At 45.5% G+C, this 18,794-nt stretch overlaps 1 protein-coding gene across 1 annotated transcript; it reads left to right on the forward strand.

The window, feature by feature from the left end:
• Window positions 1-18,285, forward strand: CAPN14 (calpain 14). The gene is made up of 17 exons (XM_035903605.1): window positions 1-23; window positions 1,901-2,075; window positions 2,888-2,953; window positions 4,337-4,422; window positions 5,630-5,704; window positions 6,370-6,533; window positions 7,228-7,391; window positions 10,069-10,274; window positions 10,825-10,861; window positions 11,716-11,778; window positions 13,407-13,464; window positions 15,226-15,290; window positions 15,705-15,773; window positions 15,890-15,968; window positions 17,100-17,216; window positions 17,877-17,932; window positions 18,214-18,285. The coding sequence occupies exons 1-17, from the start codon at window positions 1-3 to the stop codon at window positions 18,238-18,240; spliced, it is 1,530 nt and encodes a 509-aa protein (XP_035759498.1). The 3' UTR covers window positions 18,241-18,285.
• Window positions 18,286-18,794: the final 509 nt, after the last annotated feature.

An 18,794-nucleotide genomic window follows, 5' to 3' on the forward strand; every position in this document is an offset into this window, starting at 1 on the left:
ATGCTGGCATTTTCCACTTCCGGGTATGTCTGTTCCTCCAGAGTGCAGGGAGGTCTTCAGAAATCCTCTGTCACGTTTTGTGTCACACCCTTAAATAATTTGTATGAGGTTCCCCTTGGCTAGGGGCAAGTGGCCAGAGGGTATCCTGGCCTGGAGGGTAGCCCATTACCCCTCCAACGAAGCAGTACAGGCAGCAGATCAACTACAAGCCAGTCTGAGGATACACCTCCGCTTGGCCCTTCTCTCCAGCTGTGCCCTACCCATATTTTGATCCAGACAAAACTCTTCCTACATAGTAGCAACAGTCCGCGGGGCTTGAGCACATCTGCTCCAACCTTCTACCCCTTTGCCCAGCTCTTGCTGCAACTCTTCTACCCTGCAATTAGGAACTCCTTCCCCAGAGGCCCAGCTGTGCCTGATTTCCCCACTTAATCCTTTTACACCGATAGAGGTTTTGTTTGCTCCTCTGGCAGGGTGGGGATGAGGGGTTCGTTTTGTGGGTGAGCCAGCATGTCCCACTGACCCAAAGCAGCCCTTACCCCAAGGCAGCTTGTCCTGTCCCCACAGCTAAGCTATCTTGCTTTTCCTGTTGCTTCAAGGGGAGGTCCCTTCCAAGGGAAACATTAGCTCGTTTCTTTTCTCTGACAGTTCTGGCACTTCGGTGAATGGGTTGACGTGGTGGTTGATGATCTCTTGCCGGTGAATGAGTCAGGGGAGCTGGTCTTTGTTTCCTCAGTCTATAAGAATGTGTTCTGGGGAGCCCTTCTGGAGAAGGCATATGCTAAGTAAGTGACTCATTCCAAGTTATGCAAATAGTCTCACTAAAATATATTGGTTGGTGCCTACACAGTTTGTTCTTGTTTATAAATGCATCTCCTAGGCCTCACCATGTTTGGAGTGTATTAAATGGTTCTCTTTTTTTTATTATTACACAGTAAAGGCTGCTGCTACAGTAGCTGTTATCAATCCAGGCCCTTGAGTTTAAATCCAAGGGTTTAGGAGTAGGCATGAAAACAGACTTGTACTGGGGGGGTTGTCCTCTGAGTGTTATCACTGACTGGAGTGTATTGGCTGGGATGATGCCTTCCTTGTAAATACTGCAGAGGAGTGGAAGGTCACAGATAGGGATTTTCAAAGGTGAATGATTTCTGATGCCTCCTTTGATGTATTATCAGTTTGAGAAAGCTTCAAGGAGTTTCATTTGTAGGGGGGCTGATGAAGCATTGTACTTTAGTTTTGGTAGAAGTTCACACTCAGCCCCCAAAGCTGAGGCATTCAACAAGTCACATGGCACGGTGGCTTCTCTCCAGGGTGTTTTGTCTAAAGCGGTTTATCAGGACTAAGAAGAAAGCACCAAGACATAACTGATGGAGTTTGTAAATACTGGGCTGAAATAATCTCTGCAGAGAAGGGAAAAATCCTAGTTAACATTGAGGGAAAGATCACAGCAAAGCAGAGAAAGTTCAGGTATTTTCATTTGGTGTTATTGTTAGAACAAAAAGACCGGAGGAAGTTGCACTGGAATGATAAAGAAAATCAGACTGGAGACTGAGCTCTCAAGGCAGTGTGCCTCTCGAAGCTCTCTATCATAGATACAGCACAGTGTCTGGTGATAAATTCAGGCAACATTTGCTAAGGCAGAGTTATCAAGTAAGTTCTTGCTACTGTGCAGTGAGGGATGACAGTGAGTGAAGAGACCTTTTCAGATCATGGCCAGTCCTGGAGACAATTTGCTAGACCTCCTCTTCCTAAATGCCAAAGATTCTCCTAAAATTATGTATGAGTTACAGCCTTCCTTTTGCTTTTGCAAACCTTTATTGTATGTTTTCATTGGCACTCTGTTCTCAACTTATCATCTGTGACTATAACCCCAAGAATCCATTGATGTCTTTTTTGCTAGACTGTATGGCTCCTATGAAGATCTGCAGATTGGGCAAGTTTCAGAAGCCTTGGTGGATTTTACAGGTGGTGTTAATATAAGGATCAATCTTGCAGCGGCTCCTCCTGATCTATGGGATATCCTGACAAGAGCAACGTACAGCAGATCTCTCATGGGCTGTCAGACACATTTAGGGGTGAGACTTGGAGTGACATCAAATGGCTTCACAGTTAAAAGCCTTTCCAGATCTGTTTCCTCTACTCAGCTAGTCATTGTGACCCAAAATGTATCCAAGCTGCCACACGTGACTTTCCACAGAAATCACATTCTTAATGTTAAAATTTGCCCATGGATCATGGAATCACAGAATGGCAAGGGTTGGAAGGGACCTCGGGAGATCATCTAGTCCAACCCTCCTGCTAAAGCAGGGTCACCTAGAGCAGGTTGCACAGGACCGATTCCCTGCTGCTCTCAGCTCCCTGTTGTTATTTTCAGAACTGGTTGATCTATCAAAGACCCTCTATTAAATAAGAATCAACTGCATTTTCTGATTTTTGTTAAACAAATTTTCCATTTTTAAAGATGGTGTAGTGAGGCACAGAGACTCATGGAATAAGCTTACAGCTGAGATAGAGAGGTGTGTAGTTCAGAATGTGAATTCAAATCTTGGCTTCAAGCCTTTTGCTAACACTTCAGCTGTTGGGAAACCCTACTATTCTGATAATAAAACCTAACCTCCTGGACTTTTAAAAAGTGAGATGGTCTCTAGCGAATGATCCACAATTTAGGAAGGGACCCTCCAAATCAACCTTCCAGTTCCAAGCATACTGCAAAATATGGCTGTTAGGAGCTTAGACTTAATTTTTTTTCAGTTCAAATGATTGTCCATTTGCTTTGAGAGTCACTGCTTACACAGGTACAGCTCTCTGGTATTGGTATGAGTCTGCTGTGTAAGTAGGGATAGAATAAAAGGCTTATTTTCTTTCTGTTTCTCTTCCTTGTGTACAGGCAACAAAGGTCCTGAAGAATGGGCTTGTTGCTGGCCATGCCTACACAGTGACTGGTATTAGAAAGGTAAGACTGGCCCTAATGTTCTGGGTCCAGGTCTGTTTGGATGTCAGCAATTTCTATTGCAGTTATAGGTTCAACCCTAATCAGGGCAACTATGGTATCTTCTCCCCCAGTGCTCTTGTCTTAGTCTAGGGCTAAAAGAGACCATGTGCTTTGTAAAGATTCACTTTCAAGTGTGTCCATTTTAGTATCTTGACCTTGATGTAAAAGACAATGGTTACAGATCAGCATATCTCTAAGGATGGGAATGATTCATAGGGCTCTGCTGAGATCATCACCTACAGATGCATCTTAGTTGTTAAGGACAAAAGGACTGGCCTTTGGGGATGCTGGGAGGATGTGCTGAAACCTACTTGGGGTAAAAAGCCTTCCTCTGGAGTCAGAGGAGCGGCCATAGAGAAGTAAAGATAATGGAGTACAAGGGCCGAAACATAAAAAACTGCAGATGGAAATGTGAGTCAAGGCTAAAGTAAGGGAACCAAACTGGGCTCCTGTGCAGAGAGTGCAGGTGGACACCACTGATCTGCAGAAGTATCACTGGGAGTCCCCTAAAGATATTTATCTAAAGGTAATGGACAGTAAAATAATAGGTCCCAATGAGTGGGAGAAAGCTCGAGCTTTCTCCTCCTGGATTGATGGATGACTGTCTTGTCCAGCCTCAAAAGGAGGTTGACAAGGATGGCAAAGGATTTTGTGGGGCTTTGGACATGTGAGCTAGATGTGGGTGAAAGCAAGTTCAGTCCCTCTAGCAAGAGATACTAGGAAAGCTGGATGATGCATGCCTGTGTCTCCCATGCACAGCAGGAGGGGTTTTTAGGTATGGACTTTATCAGTGACATGTCTGTCAGTCTGGCTTCTCTGATGGGATGAAGAGCCAGGCAGGAGTAAGGGGCTGACTGAGCACGTGGAACCAATGTGAAGTCAGCCATTCTGCTGTATGCTGCCAACAAAGCCCTTAATTGGCCTGGCTCCCTCTTGTCCCACCATGGCATCCCAGTTCAAGAGGCACTTATTTATGTGGTCACTCCTTGGGCTGCATTGTGCTGTGCCATTGCATTGGGGTAGGACTTAGTTTCACAGTAGTACAGGCCTGCCCCCACATAAGCACAAAATGAGCAGCTGTTGGAAAGGAAGAGGAATTTACAGTCAAGCCTCCAAATTAGGAATCTGTGAGGTCTCTGTTTTCCATTATAGAAGGTAAGATAAGGCATCTTAGTCTCTTTGTGCCAGCACTCAGAGTTGCACATTCATAGATTTTTGTCACCATACTTGCTGGCATCTATGAGAACAAACAAAATCTTTGTTTATATCTGACATAGTACAGTTATATAAACCAGATGAGAACTGCTGAGACCTTGTTAAGCATAGTGGTACTGTTTTCTGCAGGTGACCTGTCAATATGGGCCAGAAAACCTAGTGAGATTGAGAAATCCATGGGGAAAAATTGAATGGAAAGGTGACTGGAGTGACAGGTGAGTTTAAAAAAGAGAAGGTTTGATGCTGAGTGGGAGAAAAGGTTTCTTGGAGGAAAGATGCTGCCATCTTCAGGCATGAATTAGTGCTGAGAGCAGCATTAAGATAAGTAACAGTTGCTTGCACAGACCCTCTGGTGTCAAAGCAATGGCTTGATAGGTTTGTATTTCTCCAGCAGATAGTGCTTGTGTAGTTGGGCTCACTTCACACATGCAGCTTCAACAAGCTCAGTTCTGCTTTTCCATTGACTGGATACCAGAGGAAACATAATATGAACATGAGATGCTGACCACATTGCTGCGATCTCGATGGCATGCAAAGTGACAGATAGTTGTGCAGGAGGCTCTAAACAAACAGCATGTGTCAGTGCACACAGCCCTTTATCACAGGAGGGACCGTGCAAAGTCCTCCACGGGCTGCAAAGTGTTGGAGTTGGGTGGCTGCAAAGGAGTCCTCTGTCCTGCCTGTTTGTGGAAATGCAATTGGGTATGAGATCAGAGGAAGCAACTAGTGAGGCAGAAGGGCCCTGTATTTGCATCTGCCTGAATGTTTTTGATTGGGATCCATGAAAGACAGTGGTTTACATTCTAGACCACAGGCAAGTATAGACTTGTGTCCTATTCCTCTTTGAAGTGGAGCATGTTCCTTCTTTCCAAGCTTCACTTCATTCCCAGCACAGACCCTGTTTTGCTGAGGCTCGGGGCTAGGGAGGAGGGAAGAGCACAGGGAGGTGCTGGGGGTATGAGTGACTTTCACCTTGTCTGCAGAGCAGTAGCTTCTCTGATGCGTGTCTGTCACATAATGACAACATACCAGCTGTTCCTGTTGAAGAGCATAATGAGCAACATACTGTAGGCCTGCCTTTTAAATGACTCCCAGCTGCCTCTTGTGCTGTCCTAGTCGTTCATTCATTTTATATTTTAAGCACTTGGAAGCTGTGTGTGCAAGTGAATGGACTGGCTGATGGAAATGGAGCGTATCTGGCTTCTGCTGGAGAAAACTGGAACCATTTAGCTCCATCTCATGGGACCCAGAATGCTTGTGGAGAATCTCCCATGGCTGAAGGCACAGGGGGCCTGTGTTTGGTGGGGGATAAATGAGATATGTGGGGACAGGGATTTGGCCTCTTTTTATAGAAGAAAGCTATGTAATTTGCCTTGAATTTGAGGCCACATTTGCTTAGTCACCTCATGTTTTTGCCCTTAGCTCTTACAAATGGGAGCTGCTGAGCCCGAAGGAGAAAATTTTGTTGAGGAAAAAGAAGGAGGATGGAGAATTCTGGTAATGGCACAGTCTTGCCTCTCCCCTCTCTGCCAGTAGCTCTGGGGCTGCGCCTGGAGATGAAGCAGCACATTGCCACTTAGGTCGGGGCGTATGTGATCTGATTTATAACAGCCCATGCTTGCTCTCTTGCTCTCTTCCTCTGCTTGGCGATGTGAGAAGCAGTAGCTGTGCTGACGCGGAAGAGACACGCTGTTCTTCAGTGGCAGGACTGAGGGAGAAGCAGGACACTGCCAGGTCTCCCAAGGCTGTTGGAGACATGGGCAGCTTGCGTTCAGGAGCTTTTGTCCTGCCTTTTATTTTTAAGATAGCTTTGGGAAGCTCTTGCTTGCCTTGTGCTTGTTGGTGGTTTCTCCACAGCTTCTACCACGAGGTGGCAATGTTGTCGCCCGTGTCATTTCACTGCGGTCCCTTTGGTGGCAATATTATTTTAATCTCTGTGCTGCTATCCTTTGCTGAAATTTTAGTCACGCGTTTGCTACTGCTAGATGCTGCTGTTGGAGCAGACGCTCTCTTCTTTACTACCTAATAAAATATGAGCATTACCATATGTAACACAGAATGGTGCGGCTTCGAAGTTCCCTGCTCCCTTTCCTTTTCTTTTTGTAAGCCATATGGACTAAACGAAACTGCTGACAAGATGTCTCTTGGCACTCTTTTCCCAGGATGTCTCTGCAAGATTTTAAGATTCATTTTGTAGATCTGATGATCTGTAAACTAACTCCAGACCTGATGAGCCAGGAAGATGGGAAGAAGTGGATGTACTCCCTGAAGAGTGGGAGATGGGTTAAAGGAAGTACAGCGGGAGGAAGTCTGGGATTCTGTAATGGTGAGGGGTGCTCTTTTGGATGACTCTGGAGTAACATTGCTCTGCTGACTCAGTTACCAGCACCTTATACCTGTTCACACAAAATTGACAACAGAAACATGCTCTTCCTGCTTAACCCTCCACACAAACATCAGAAATAAGCAGCTGAAGGACTTAGACTAGTTTCTGCTATCACAGAAGCTGCATCACTTGACAACATAGGGCAGTGGGCTGGTCGTGGCATTAAGTGAGCTGTAGGACCCTAGGATCGATTGCCAACACTGAGCTTCTCTGGGGCATTTAAATTTGTCTGCTAAAATTTGCATCCCCTGCACCTTCAGGGAAAGGTATTTTAAGTAAAGTGAATGAGAAATACAGAGGCTTGGCCATTCTGGAAGCAGAGGAGGTGGGGTCTGAAGTCAGCTAGCCCGTACGCTGGAGGTGATAGAGGAATAGTCATACATTTATAAACAATATGAGCTCTTAGTTGCAGGTGAGCAGAAACGTAGTTCCTTGTTCCTGTGCCTTTCTCCTGTCTTGCACAGTGGTTGCACTGCTAAACTTGTAAACTGCACCCTAAGATCAAATCCCTGCGAAATCTAGAGGTCCAGACAAGCTGTAATCTATTTGGTCTGATGCCAGGCATCATGTGGGAAGCTGGCAACCAATTTTGTGATGAAAAATTACATCAAAATGTTTTTCTTGTTTTGCTTAGGCAGTTTTTGGATGAACCCTCAGTACTGCCTGAATGTTTTGCCAGTTGAAGACAGTAAGAAAAGCCTGAGTTCCTGCAATGTGGTTATATCCCTGATGCAGAAACACAGCAGCAAACATCGGAACCGAGCTCCTCACCTCTTCATTGGATTTTCACTCTACAAGGTATGAAGAATTGCTTTGCCTTTCTTGCTTTCACCAAATAGGAAAAATTCCAGCCCCTGTAAATTGTAGACCTTTGCATACCAGGAGTAGGGTGATCTGTGCTCTTTTCTCCTCGCCTGTGCCCAGCCTCCTCACGCATCAGGGCTCTTGCTGCCTCTCTGGCATGCTGTGTGTTGGCCTGCAGAGCAGTGAGAAATGCCTCTTGCTTCAGAGCACACTGGGCTTTATTTTGCCCTCTCTTATGGTATGTGCAAGAGCTGGAAAAGGGTGCCAGGAGTCCCCTTACTTTGGGGCAGGGAGAGCACTGCCCTCGGGTTATTTCCAACCATGGTAAAACTGTGCTTGAGAAGTGTTCCTAGTATGATGTGGCAGCTGCCCCAGTGTGAGTGCTGCTAGTTCCCTGTGCATCCAGGGGTAAGTGGATACCACTAGAAGGACTGAGAGTTCCCCCCCTCAATTCTCTGCTTATCTGAATGCCTTGCAGGGCCACTTTCCTCCCTTCAACAGAGCCACAGCTCTTGTTGCCGCTGTGAGTTTGCCCAGTTATGGAGAGATTGCTGTGGGGAAGGGTTTTCAGGTGGAGGGGCTGAGGTTTCTGCAGGTGAAGACCCCAGCTGAACGTATGTAGTTGCTTCCCAGAAATGATATGGCTATGTTGTGTGAGACCCAGAAGTCCCTGTCTGATAGATGCTCTGTTTCTTTTCTTTCTGCAGGTGGACCTACAGGTGAGTCTCTTGTCACCGCTGCTGTCTGTTTGCTGGGGGACCTGTGCTGGTGCAGCTGTTATGACAACATTGAAGGTGTTGCGTTTGCCTTTGTTCTTTGGCTGACAGCTAGTAACAGTGTATTTGAGTTCAGGATGCACCACAGTAAGTCACTATAAATGCAGAGCAATCTACTGACTCTTCTGAAGAGCAGCTGTATCAGGACGGCTTAGTGGCTTTCAGAAGGGAATTATTAGTTCTTCATCTTCTGCACTGAGTCTTCAAAGGCATTAGAAGTGGCATCAGTGTTTACCTGATCAGTGCTTTGTCCCTCCTGCGATTGCGGGATGGTGCCCCAATTCTTGGCTGTGTCTGAACTGGACTTGCTGCAACTCTCAGGGGAGCCAGTGCCACCTTTCTGCTGCCTCCCGGTCTCTGGATGAGGTAGGAACAGAGCCTGTGTCCCATACAAGTCAGGGGTCTCCCGGGGAGCTCAGGGTCCTTCCTGGCTGGGCATGCTCTGGAGCTGATGCTACACATGTTGGCTTCTTCAGGCCAGCTGAATTTCCAGCATTTTCTTTAGCCAAGAGCCTTTGGAACCTGAAGAAGGGCCCTGGAAATTAAATCCTGATATATGTCCCAATTTTGGCCCTGACTTTAGAGGGCTATTTAAAACAGGGAAAGGTTTAGCTCATTTTATCTTGAAAGGGCATATTTTCCACTCTTACTAGTCAGAACACCTCTTAAATGAGTCTCTTTGAATTTGGGTGGCAAAGAGCTAGTTTGGATGTATGGTCAGGGCAGCACAATTGCATTCCCAGTTACTGTATTTCCAGCATGGTAACCATGATGTAAGATGCCACTTCTTCCTGACTTAAATATTTTGGGCACTATGAGGGTTACAAGTGAGTTAAACTTGCTGGCAGAGGGGGTCTGAGTGTAGCCCTAGCACACTGCTGTGCCACACCTGAGGGGGAATGGTGGCAGCCAGGATTTTAATTTCAGGTTTGCAGCGGTTGCCAAGATCAATACAGAGAGATGGCAAGCCAAGAGCATCTAAGGTATTGGAACTACAGTCAACAAAGTATTGACTGGAATATAAAAAGTTTAAATTTAACATAAGGGGCATGAGGAGGTGTAACCCTGAACCCTTCAGAAGAAAGATTGCTCTATTAGCAAGAAAAATACTGGCAAAGGGAGAGGAATAGCATCTCCTCTATGAGGCTGTGGAGTAAAATGGCTAAATGTTTTGAGGAACAGCCAAGATCAGAAGGTGACAGTGGTCTTAGCTAGCAGGATTATTTATTTGACTTGTGTACTGGGCACTCAGTGGCATTAAAAATGAGTTCAGTGTTGCCTGGATCAACACTTTATCCATCCTCCTATTGCAGAAAAGTGCCTGCAGAGTAAAACATCTGTAAGAGCCAAGAGTGCCAGCCAGATCAAGGACACATGCATGGAGTCAGGACTAGGGATTAGGCTGCTCCTGCAGTATGCTCAGATCTGCAAAATCCTCTGCTGCCAGATCCCTAGTGCAAAGGACAAGCTGGAACAAAGTGCATGGTACCTGTGGGATAGGAGGGGTGTTCCGGCTAGTGAAGAACAGTTTCTAGAGCAGTTCCTGGCTGCAATCATTTCTGCGAGTACAGAAATCACTTTTGCAGTGGCTTAGGTTGACAGAAGCCACTTCTCCTCCCAGGCCTTGCTGCTGTACTGTTACGTTGTTGATAATGTTGCAGGAAGCCCTGTTCTTTGTCATTTTAGTATTGGACAGGTGCGGTGCATGGTGAGAACCACTATGTCCTGGAAGGAAACTTGAGTTCTTTGGGCCCTGTTATCTGCTTGTACTGTAAAAAAAATCTGAGGTGTGATGGCAGGCTGTCTATGCCATGCCTGTGAATTCTCCACGTGCCTTTTGTCTATTTGTTCAGCTGGTGCAGAACATGTTTCTCTTCTGTTTCTTCCCTTAACAGTACCAGGAAAGCAACAGAAAGTTGCCCCCAGCTTTCTTCACCCAATGTAAGCCTATAAACAAGCATCCAGTCTTCCTTGATGAGCGGGAAGTGACTCAGGACTTCCACCTAAAGCCTGGTGTCTATGTGATTGTCCCATCTACCCTGGAGCCTCAGCGGGAGTCTGAATTCATCCTGCGGGTCTTCTCCAGGAAGCATGTCCTTTGGTGAGATGCTGCTGCCCCTCTGCTAGTCCCTAATTCTCGGGGATGGTGGGATGGTCTGGTCTTTCTAGTCTGATGGGGGTAGCATAAAGACTTTACCATGCGAAAGGCAGCACAATCTCTTTTGGAGAGGCTGGTTGTGGGTCTCTCCCAGCATAGGATGCTCAGTGGATGAAGCAGTGCTTTTGGCCTTATCCTTTTGAGAAGTGTTGACCTAGGCCCACACAAGGGATTCTCTCAGCAGGCTCATGTTTGAGACTGGAAAAGGACCACAGTTTTTAATGCACCTCCAGCTGGCCAGGAGACCCTGCTGGTGGTGCCAGGGTGGTTGCTTGTGGAGAAACAGTGCTCTGGAGACTTCAAATGCCAGCAGCCCCTGGCGGAGGCGGGGAGGGGGTGGGCTTCCCTTACTGCAGCTGTAACACTGGGGAAAAAAAACCGTGCTGCAGGTTGGGGCCCCTTCTGGGGGTGTGTGTGTGTGTGCCACCTGTGATGAGACAAACACACCGCTCTGGGATAGCTCCTTAATGCATCTGCTTTTTGGCATCTCTAGGGAAATGGGTGTGAACACCAACTTCACCCTCTCTAAGGTGAGTATGAGGGGAGTGGGAGGGCTGTGGTTCAGTCTTCAATGGCGGGTGTTGGGTTTTTCCTGTTGCTGTGTCCTGTGGAGAGGCTGAGTGGGAATGTGAGTGCTCGTGTTGCAGCACTTTTGAAAGGGCAGCTTGGGGTTACAGGCAGAGTCCCTTGGACCGTGTGGACAGATGCAGTCAAGTGTGGGGCACGGGCAAATTTTTAAATGCCTTTGTTAGCTGCCTTTTTGCAAACTTCTTTTAGTGACACTATCTTATATACTCGGCAGTCTTTCCTATTCATGGCTTTTTGGAGACTCCTAGTCCATTCTTGCGCTTCTCCCCACTCCTTTCATGCCTGGAAGGTTTTAAAGACATCATGGGACCTGGGCATGCACCATTCTGTAGGTTATTTTCAAAATAACTGAGCTCAATGGCAGTGCATGCATGTCTGCAACTTCTGCAAGGGAGTTTATAGCATAGTCCGTTGCCCTGGCCTAAGCAGGGCCATTTCTTCTTTAATCTCCTCTATTCTCCCATATAAAGGAGGACAGAGACCCTTCTTTCTCTTCTTGGCATGCAGAGAGCCCCATCCTTTGTTGTTGCATGGCTTGGTGGGAGGGAAATGTTTTTCTCCACTGAGTGTTATCTGAGTATTTCTTTCCAAGAAATAGCATTCCTATGAGGTGGGTAGCTATCTTAGCAGTGGACTGTGTTAGTGATGTAGCATTGATTGTAGTGGTGGAGAGAAGGTGGAAGGGCAGGGAATGAGAGTGCAGTTCTAGGAAAGCCTCTTTAGTAACTCTGTCTTGTATGGTGATATTTTTCTTCCTCGAGTTGATTATTTTATTTTTTTTTTAAATATCTTAAAGGAAATTGTTGATAGGTATGAAGGCAAGATTTGGGAGGATTTCTTCACAAAGCATTTTGAACAGGTAAGTGTGTGCATGAGCTACCAGGGTAAACTCCTCCAGAGTTATTGTGTAGCTCTGTGAAAGTAAAAGTATGTGGATGTTCGAGGGAGGTCTGGACATGGAAGCTTGGGGAACAGAGAGGGGCCACAGGAGGCTGGGCTGTGTATACACTGCTGATTCCATGCAGCAGGTTTAACCACAAAGCTTAGGAGTATGTTAGCACTGAGACAGGCATACTTCTCTACACAGTGGGGTGTGAATGTCTGAAACTTAATGCCACAGGACATTGTGGATATGACAGGATGAGCAGGCTCAAAAGGTATTAGCAAACCTCTGCAGCAGGTCCATAAACAGATATAAAAGGACTAGGCAGGCATGTACCCTCTAAGATCCCTTTTCCAGCAGGCGTGGGTGCCAGGGAAACAGGAGAATGGACCGCAGAAGCTGCCAGGCTCATGCGCTCTCCCTACGCATTAATTCCTATTGCCTGTATGGGAGACAAAGCGTGGGCTGTGTGGATCCATCCTACCCTTTAGGGTGTTCTTACACTCACTGGGGAAAGTCACCTATTGGACAACTCCCCCCTGAAATATTGCCACTTGTCTCATACATCCTTCATCACAGTTTGATGGCAGCTAACTTGCTTTGAGAGGTGAAGTAAGTCCCAGATGTCACATCACCTCATTTTTTCACTAATTTTCATAGTGAAATATGATCCTTATTGTGAAAGACTCTTTTTAATGATCTCTCTGGCCTGATTTGGGATGGAGTTGACTGTCAGGTATCCCACTAACTATAGTGAGGGATACAAGTGTTTCACCTTTTAGAAAAAGTGGCTGCATTTATTTAGCAGCATACCCTGTATCTGGCAAAAACAGTTTCACAAAAACACGTTTCCTCTTTTGATAGCAAAATTTTGAATGGAAGCTGTGACTAAAAACAAGCAATGCTTTTACTTTTTGCCACTTGTTTAAGATTTTTGTTTTTGAGAACGGTGTGGCTTTCAGATGTGCTAGAAATTGCCACACACTGAGAGGTGCTGGTCTTTGGCTGTCAGGAGGTCCAGGTATGCACAGAGGGGAGCAGTACTGCCATTTCTTAGTGTGTTACCCTGGTGTGCCTCAATGATCTGAAAAAAGGCTTTTATTTTTAAAGAGTGACATTGAAAAAAATCCTTCCAACAAACAAATGTCACTGTTTCTAAAAAAACTTGTAAACTTTAGTATAACAAGGAGGAGGGGAAGTCTCTACTTTGAAAAGTTTGGGGAGGAAGTATTCCAAAGTTTCCATCTTTTTTTGTTTGTAAATTATAAAAGGGAAATATTTGAAGCAGGTCTCTTGACAGTGTGCTTGATGGGACAGAAGGCACTAGGGCTGAGAGGTTAATGGTCTGGATCCTCACTCAGTGTAAATCTGCACTACCGCATTGATCTGTGTGGAGCCCTGAGAACCGAGCCTAGAGCAGACTGCAGCTCTTGCAGGCTGAGGATCTTGTCATATTCGAAGGGAGTCTTTTCTATTGATTTTCACAGTGGCTGGAGTGGGGCCAGGAAAGCAGAGAATGAAGATGGGACATGATGGGAAAACAAAAGAGGGAGAAAAGTGATTTAATACTTAAAAAAAAAAAAAAATTCTCTTCCATATCACAGAATCCTGAAATAAATGCTGTTCAGCTCCAGAGGATCCTGAATAATATATCTTGGAGAAGTAAGTGCTGAGAAATAATGTTTCTGTAGAATAAACCCTCTTAGCAAAAAGCATCAGCTCCTGTATCTGTTTCTTGAATCCTGGGAAGAGAAACTGGCTTGAATCTGACTGGACTGACTCTTCTGATGCCATGTTAGATTTCCAGAGAGAAAGGATTTGCTGGGGTGTGAATCAACATGGTAGATATTTTATAAGCGAAGCTAATCTAGTTTGAATTTCAACAACTGAAAGAATGAGAGGGGAGAGCAAGCATAGATATTGTGTGTGGATGCAGACTCTGAATTTGACCACCAAACCCAGCTTGACATCAGCCTTGATTCTGAAACTGTATCTGATTTCACCCCGTGCCACTGCCACAGTCTTGGCTGTGCCACTGCTAGAAGGTATAGAAAATTAGCCTGGTCTGTAGGCAGTTATGCGGTGGAAAGGGGTCTGGTCTTTACTTTGATGTGCCTGGTTCATGCCTGCTATTCCTATTTACTCTTCCCTGCTATGCATGTGTAGGGCTGTTCCTTGCTCTGTTTGTGTTTGGGAGACAGAATGGAGATGCGGGTAGCCTGTGTAACTTCTATGCTTGTGAGAAGCAGGTGAGCCCTGAGGTTGTCTCTCTCGTGAGGACTGTGACATCCACTCAGCCAGTGGAAGCCCAAAGTACTCTGCAAGCTCATAACTTGGCCCCTAGTTATAAATAAAGCTACCTGGACAGCAGCGAGGTGTTGCAGTGGCTGCTTTCTCTGAACAACAACAATGAAGTTACAGGTATAATGATGAATCCAGTTTTCCTTCCCAGTTCCTTCACTGGTAACAACTGATGTGCCACACAGAAAATACATTATCCAGCCATTATAAGCAACAAAGAAGATGAACAAAAGACTGATATGATGCCTTTTCCACTGAAGCTGAAATTGGCATTGCTCCCTTAAAGGTGGACGAAGATAGCTCTTCTGTCTTTGCAAAGTGGCCCACCAGGCACTGTCTTATCTGTGAGAAGGCTATGTTGAACAGCGAGTCTTTGTTTTTCATAAGTGATCAATTTTAAGACATTAATGTAAAAACTTTACAGTACTTGATTCATATTTACTAAACAGGACTATTACAAGATTAAAACATCTTCACTTTCTGCAGAGAAGGGATTGGTGAGTTATGGTTCTGTCCCTTGCTCAGTGGAAGTCTACAGACAATCCATAATCATGATTTGCAGTGAGATTAGAGTCTATTTCTGTTGCTCTTCATGTAACTTATGTATGAACCAGGAATGCTAAACTTTGATGCAGCTTCATGTTTTCACTGATGCCTGTGCTTTTAGTTATATTAACAGAGCTGGCAGCATGTCTGTGAAAGAGAGAGAGATGCTTAGCACAAGGGTTTCAATTAATCTGCAGTGCTCCTCCCCAAAGCTCTTTAGGTCAAGTGACTTTGCTCAAGGTCATGCAGTAAATTCTTTCTGGGATTACAGCTTTGGATGTCCTTTTCCTTCCATTTTCTCTAATAGCTGGAGATAGCGCACCATATTTCATTCCGTATTACATGCCTGCAGGGAGCTCATATTGGATTTTCTGAGACTAGTAGAATCCATCCTGTTGCCTCATATTTTTATCATCATAAATGATATGTCTTCTCAAGTGGGTGTAAAGTTTCACAAAGGCTTTGGGGCCTGAGCCCTCTCCAGTGAGGGGGAATTTTTAAAGACTCTATTTTTCTGAGAGATGTTCAGTGACTCCTCAAAACAAGCGGGTGGTTTTTTTTTTTTCTTGTCTCCAGATTTCCAGAGTTTTCACCTACGTTTCAGTCTGGATGCCTGCAAGGGTATCTTGGTGCTCCTGGATGTATCCTTGGCATGAGTGATACTACTGACTCGTATAATACTTCACTGGAGTGTTATTTCTTAGGGCAGCCTGGGTGTTACTGCAATTTCTTTACCACCAGGACATGGCTCTGCTTATTGAACTTCTCACCCTCTGTAATAACAGTTCAGTTGTGACAGAATGGAATTAGTTTGGGGAAAGGGTTGATTCCTGCCACCTCTGAAATTACCAGCCAGGTTTCCATTCACTTCAGTGGGAGGAGGATCAAGCCTATAGATAAGTTTGTGGTCTAAGAAATCATTATCCTCATATTATAATTGTGTGAGTGGCAGAGTGGCTATGAGGTTTTAGGTTGTTTGTTTTTTTTTTCTTTTTATGCAATGTGTGCTCTCTGACGTTTAATTGAGATGTTCTGACCTTAATTCTCCCACAAAGCTGAATGCCTCTGGCACACTGAGTATCCAGGAATTCAGAGTCCTGTGGAAAAGGCTGCTTTTCTATTTGGTATAGCAATAATTTCTGTGTCCCCTTGCAATATCTCCCTGCTCACAATCCCTTTGGTGTTGTCTGTTGGTTTTTTGGGGGATATGTTTTGTTTAAAAATGTTTCCCCCTACCTAGGCAGTTTTCCAGAAAAGAGACACTAGCAGATCAGGAAAGCTTGACCTTGTGGAACTACATGCAGCTGTACAGGAGACAGGTGAGCCCACAGCACATCTTAGCAAGTCTCGTCCTCTTCCTCACAAAGTCTGGAAAAAGCCCAGCACTGGGAAACGTCTTGAGAATTGAAGATAGAGCCCAGGAGGAGTGGAAAACACCATAGGCTGCACATTCTTAGCCATCTCTGCTTCCCTCTTCAGCTGAGCAAACATATCTGAAAATTATTTTGCTGTGGAATGGGCCACTTAATCTTTGCCCCAGTGTGGTCTCATACTGATAGTTGTCTGAAACACAAGTGTCTGTCTATTTTAGACCCAATTTTGAAATCCCTTCCTATTCATTGCTAATTTAATTTTAAAAGACTATGTGGGGTTTTGCAGATATATGCGGGCCAGATCCAGCTCATATTAAACTGCTACCCTTGCTGAAGACAACAGCTCAGGGACTGAACCTGGAAGTGTGGGACTTGCACAGAGGCGATACTGGTGCCAGACTTCACTAATATAATGTTTGAAGCCATAAACATGGGTCCAAGTACTCTGTTGCTGTTACTGAGCTTTGCGTGGGGCTAGTGCTCAGTCTTGTCGCCTCTTTTGCAAATTTACAGCTTAAATATCCCTCCTCTTTTTGGTGCATGGTTCACCTGGTTCATCTGAGTCAGTGAAAGCACAGTGAGAAAACCAGGTGGACCTTTGCTAAAGCAAACTAAAATCCCAGGCCATGAATAGAAAATACTTTTATTCTTGCAAATGCTGCTTGACATTGGGGCTGATGCGTTCTGTATGAGCTTCCTCTGGATTTTATTTTTCATCTCCTTTCCTACCCTCTTGTGGAGTATTGTTCTTAAACACAGCTGCTGTTATTATGCACTCATGAGCAAAGGATGCCCCTGTGTGTTTTATTCCAACTCTGGCAGGACTGTGAGTATAGGGGATCAGATCTGAACCCTTTCAAGTTTGGAGGAGCTATCTCCACATGGTGGTCTGGTTTGGGCTGCCTGATGTTTGATAATCTTAGGGGAGGTTTGAAAAACCAAGCTGTTGCAGAAGGGCTGAAGACCACTCAGTTGTGCATGCTCACAGCTGTGCACACACACAACTCCCAACAGCTGGGAGTTGCCATCTCATTCTGGTTTCCTTTTTTTTTTTTTTTTTTTTTCTCTTTTATGAAGGTATTTCGCTCAGCAATGAAGTCTGTAATTTGATGGCGATCAGATATGGCGACCCTGACTTGAAGATCAGCTTTGAGAGCTTTGTGTGCTTCATGCTTCGAGTGGAGATCATGGCAGGTGAGGCTGGCACTGCATTGGCTGGTCAGGCAAGCTGGGCTGCCCAGCTAAGCCCTGGCCCTTCTGATGCTGCTCAGCTGGCAGTACAGCAAGGTCAAAAGTAGAAGGACTGGGTTTCTGAATAGACTGAGACTAATAAATTTAAAGCAAGGGACAGATACAGAGGAAATCAAGCTTTTTCTCTTTACTTTTCCACTGCTTACTTTCTACAGGTTGTATATATCAGAGTAATTTAGCTCCCCGCAGGTTTGCACCAGCCTTCTGTGGGAGGAGGTGGGCAAATTACAGATGGAGACTGCTCATTTTCCAGGAAGAAGAGTGCCTTGGAATATACTTTTGGTGGGACTGAAGTTGTGATGATGAGACAGCTGATACTCAGTCTGTGAGCTTGTGCTGTAGACACCTCGCACATGTCTCAAAACCGTAGTGGATGAAGTTGGGACTGCCTGCATTTTGAGGTTTCACAGCGGGGTGGATAGACAGTAACATGCCTGACTTTATTCAGCCACTCCCTGTGTCCCAGCCCGTGGGGATCTTCCAGTGATGGAGAGAGAAGCTCCTGTGCACTTGTGAATAGAGGCTTTTCCTGAGACAGAGTGTCTTGGTTGGTGTTCATCTCTTGGCTATTGAGTTAATGCTGCTCATTTATTTCTTATGCAGAGGCCTTTCGCAACTTAACACAGGATGGCAAAGGGATATATCTTCTGGAAACTGAGGTAAAGCCCGTTCCCTGACTGACAAATGCATGCTCCTTCATTGCAAGTGTCACTGCGTGTTTTGTTCGGTAGAATGAAAATGGTATCTTTACCTGATCACTTACAGAGTGGGTTAGAAACAAGAAGGAGCTTCAGGCTTCAAAGTCTTGTGCTTTATTATGGCTTCTGCTCCTTCTGGAGACAGAAAATCTCCAGTGCCCCGTAGCCCGGTTCAGTTGTGACTATTGCAGAGCACTCTCAGGGATGGATGAGTTCAACCTACTTTCCCCATTACTTTGCAGTGGATGATGATGACACTGTATTCCTGAAGCAATGCTGTAGAAGAGGGGACAACCAGGCCTGTACCAGGATGAGGAAGGCTGTCTTGTATCAACTTTCTGTGCACACTGCATTCTCTGGGCTCAGCCCTGCAGTTCACCTCTTATCAAAAGTCTTCCCCTCAAGCAGAACTGACCTGATGGCCACAGACTTGATGAATTGAAATTTTGCTTTATTTTGAGTCTTATTTTGCTCCAGACAACCCTTCTGAGAAGAGACTGCTGGAGGACAACCTCTATGGGTGCACAGTGTGGTACCATGGAGCATAGTGACTGAGTCTGCTGGAACACCTACTCAATGCTGCTGTTACACCACTGTTATAGGATGGCATACGTTGCAGTAGTGGCCAGAGGCTGTGCTTGGTGATGGGGCTCTTGAGCCTGGGAGAGAAACAGCCCCTTCCCTGAGTGACTTGTCACCTAAGAGAGGACATCCCAATTCTGCAGCTGCTAGGCCCATGGTAGAGGGCAGGAGCCTGTGTGCTTGGGGGGAAGAAGGGGTGGGGACTATCTGAATGAACACTCTTCCTTAGCCGTGACTTGGA

This window comes from Egretta garzetta, unplaced genomic scaffold (assembly GCF_000687185.1).
Source record: "Egretta garzetta isolate BGI_Z169 unplaced genomic scaffold, ASM68718v1 scaffold11, whole genome shotgun sequence".
NCBI lineage: Eukaryota > Metazoa > Chordata > Aves > Pelecaniformes > Ardeidae > Egretta > Egretta garzetta.

Bases quoted from the DNA above. Each gene is read 5' to 3' on its own strand.
- CAPN14 (XM_035903605.1), top strand. From the start codon at position 1: ATGCTGGCATTTTCCACTTCCGG. The intron at 5,705-6,369 runs GTAATGGCACAG...CTCTTTTCCCAG, and splicing joins AAGGAGGATGGAGAATTCTG to GATGTCTCTGCAAGATTTTA. The intron at 15,969-17,099 runs GTGAGCCCACAG...TCTTTTATGAAG, and splicing joins TGCAGCTGTACAGGAGACAG to GTATTTCGCTCAGCAATGAA.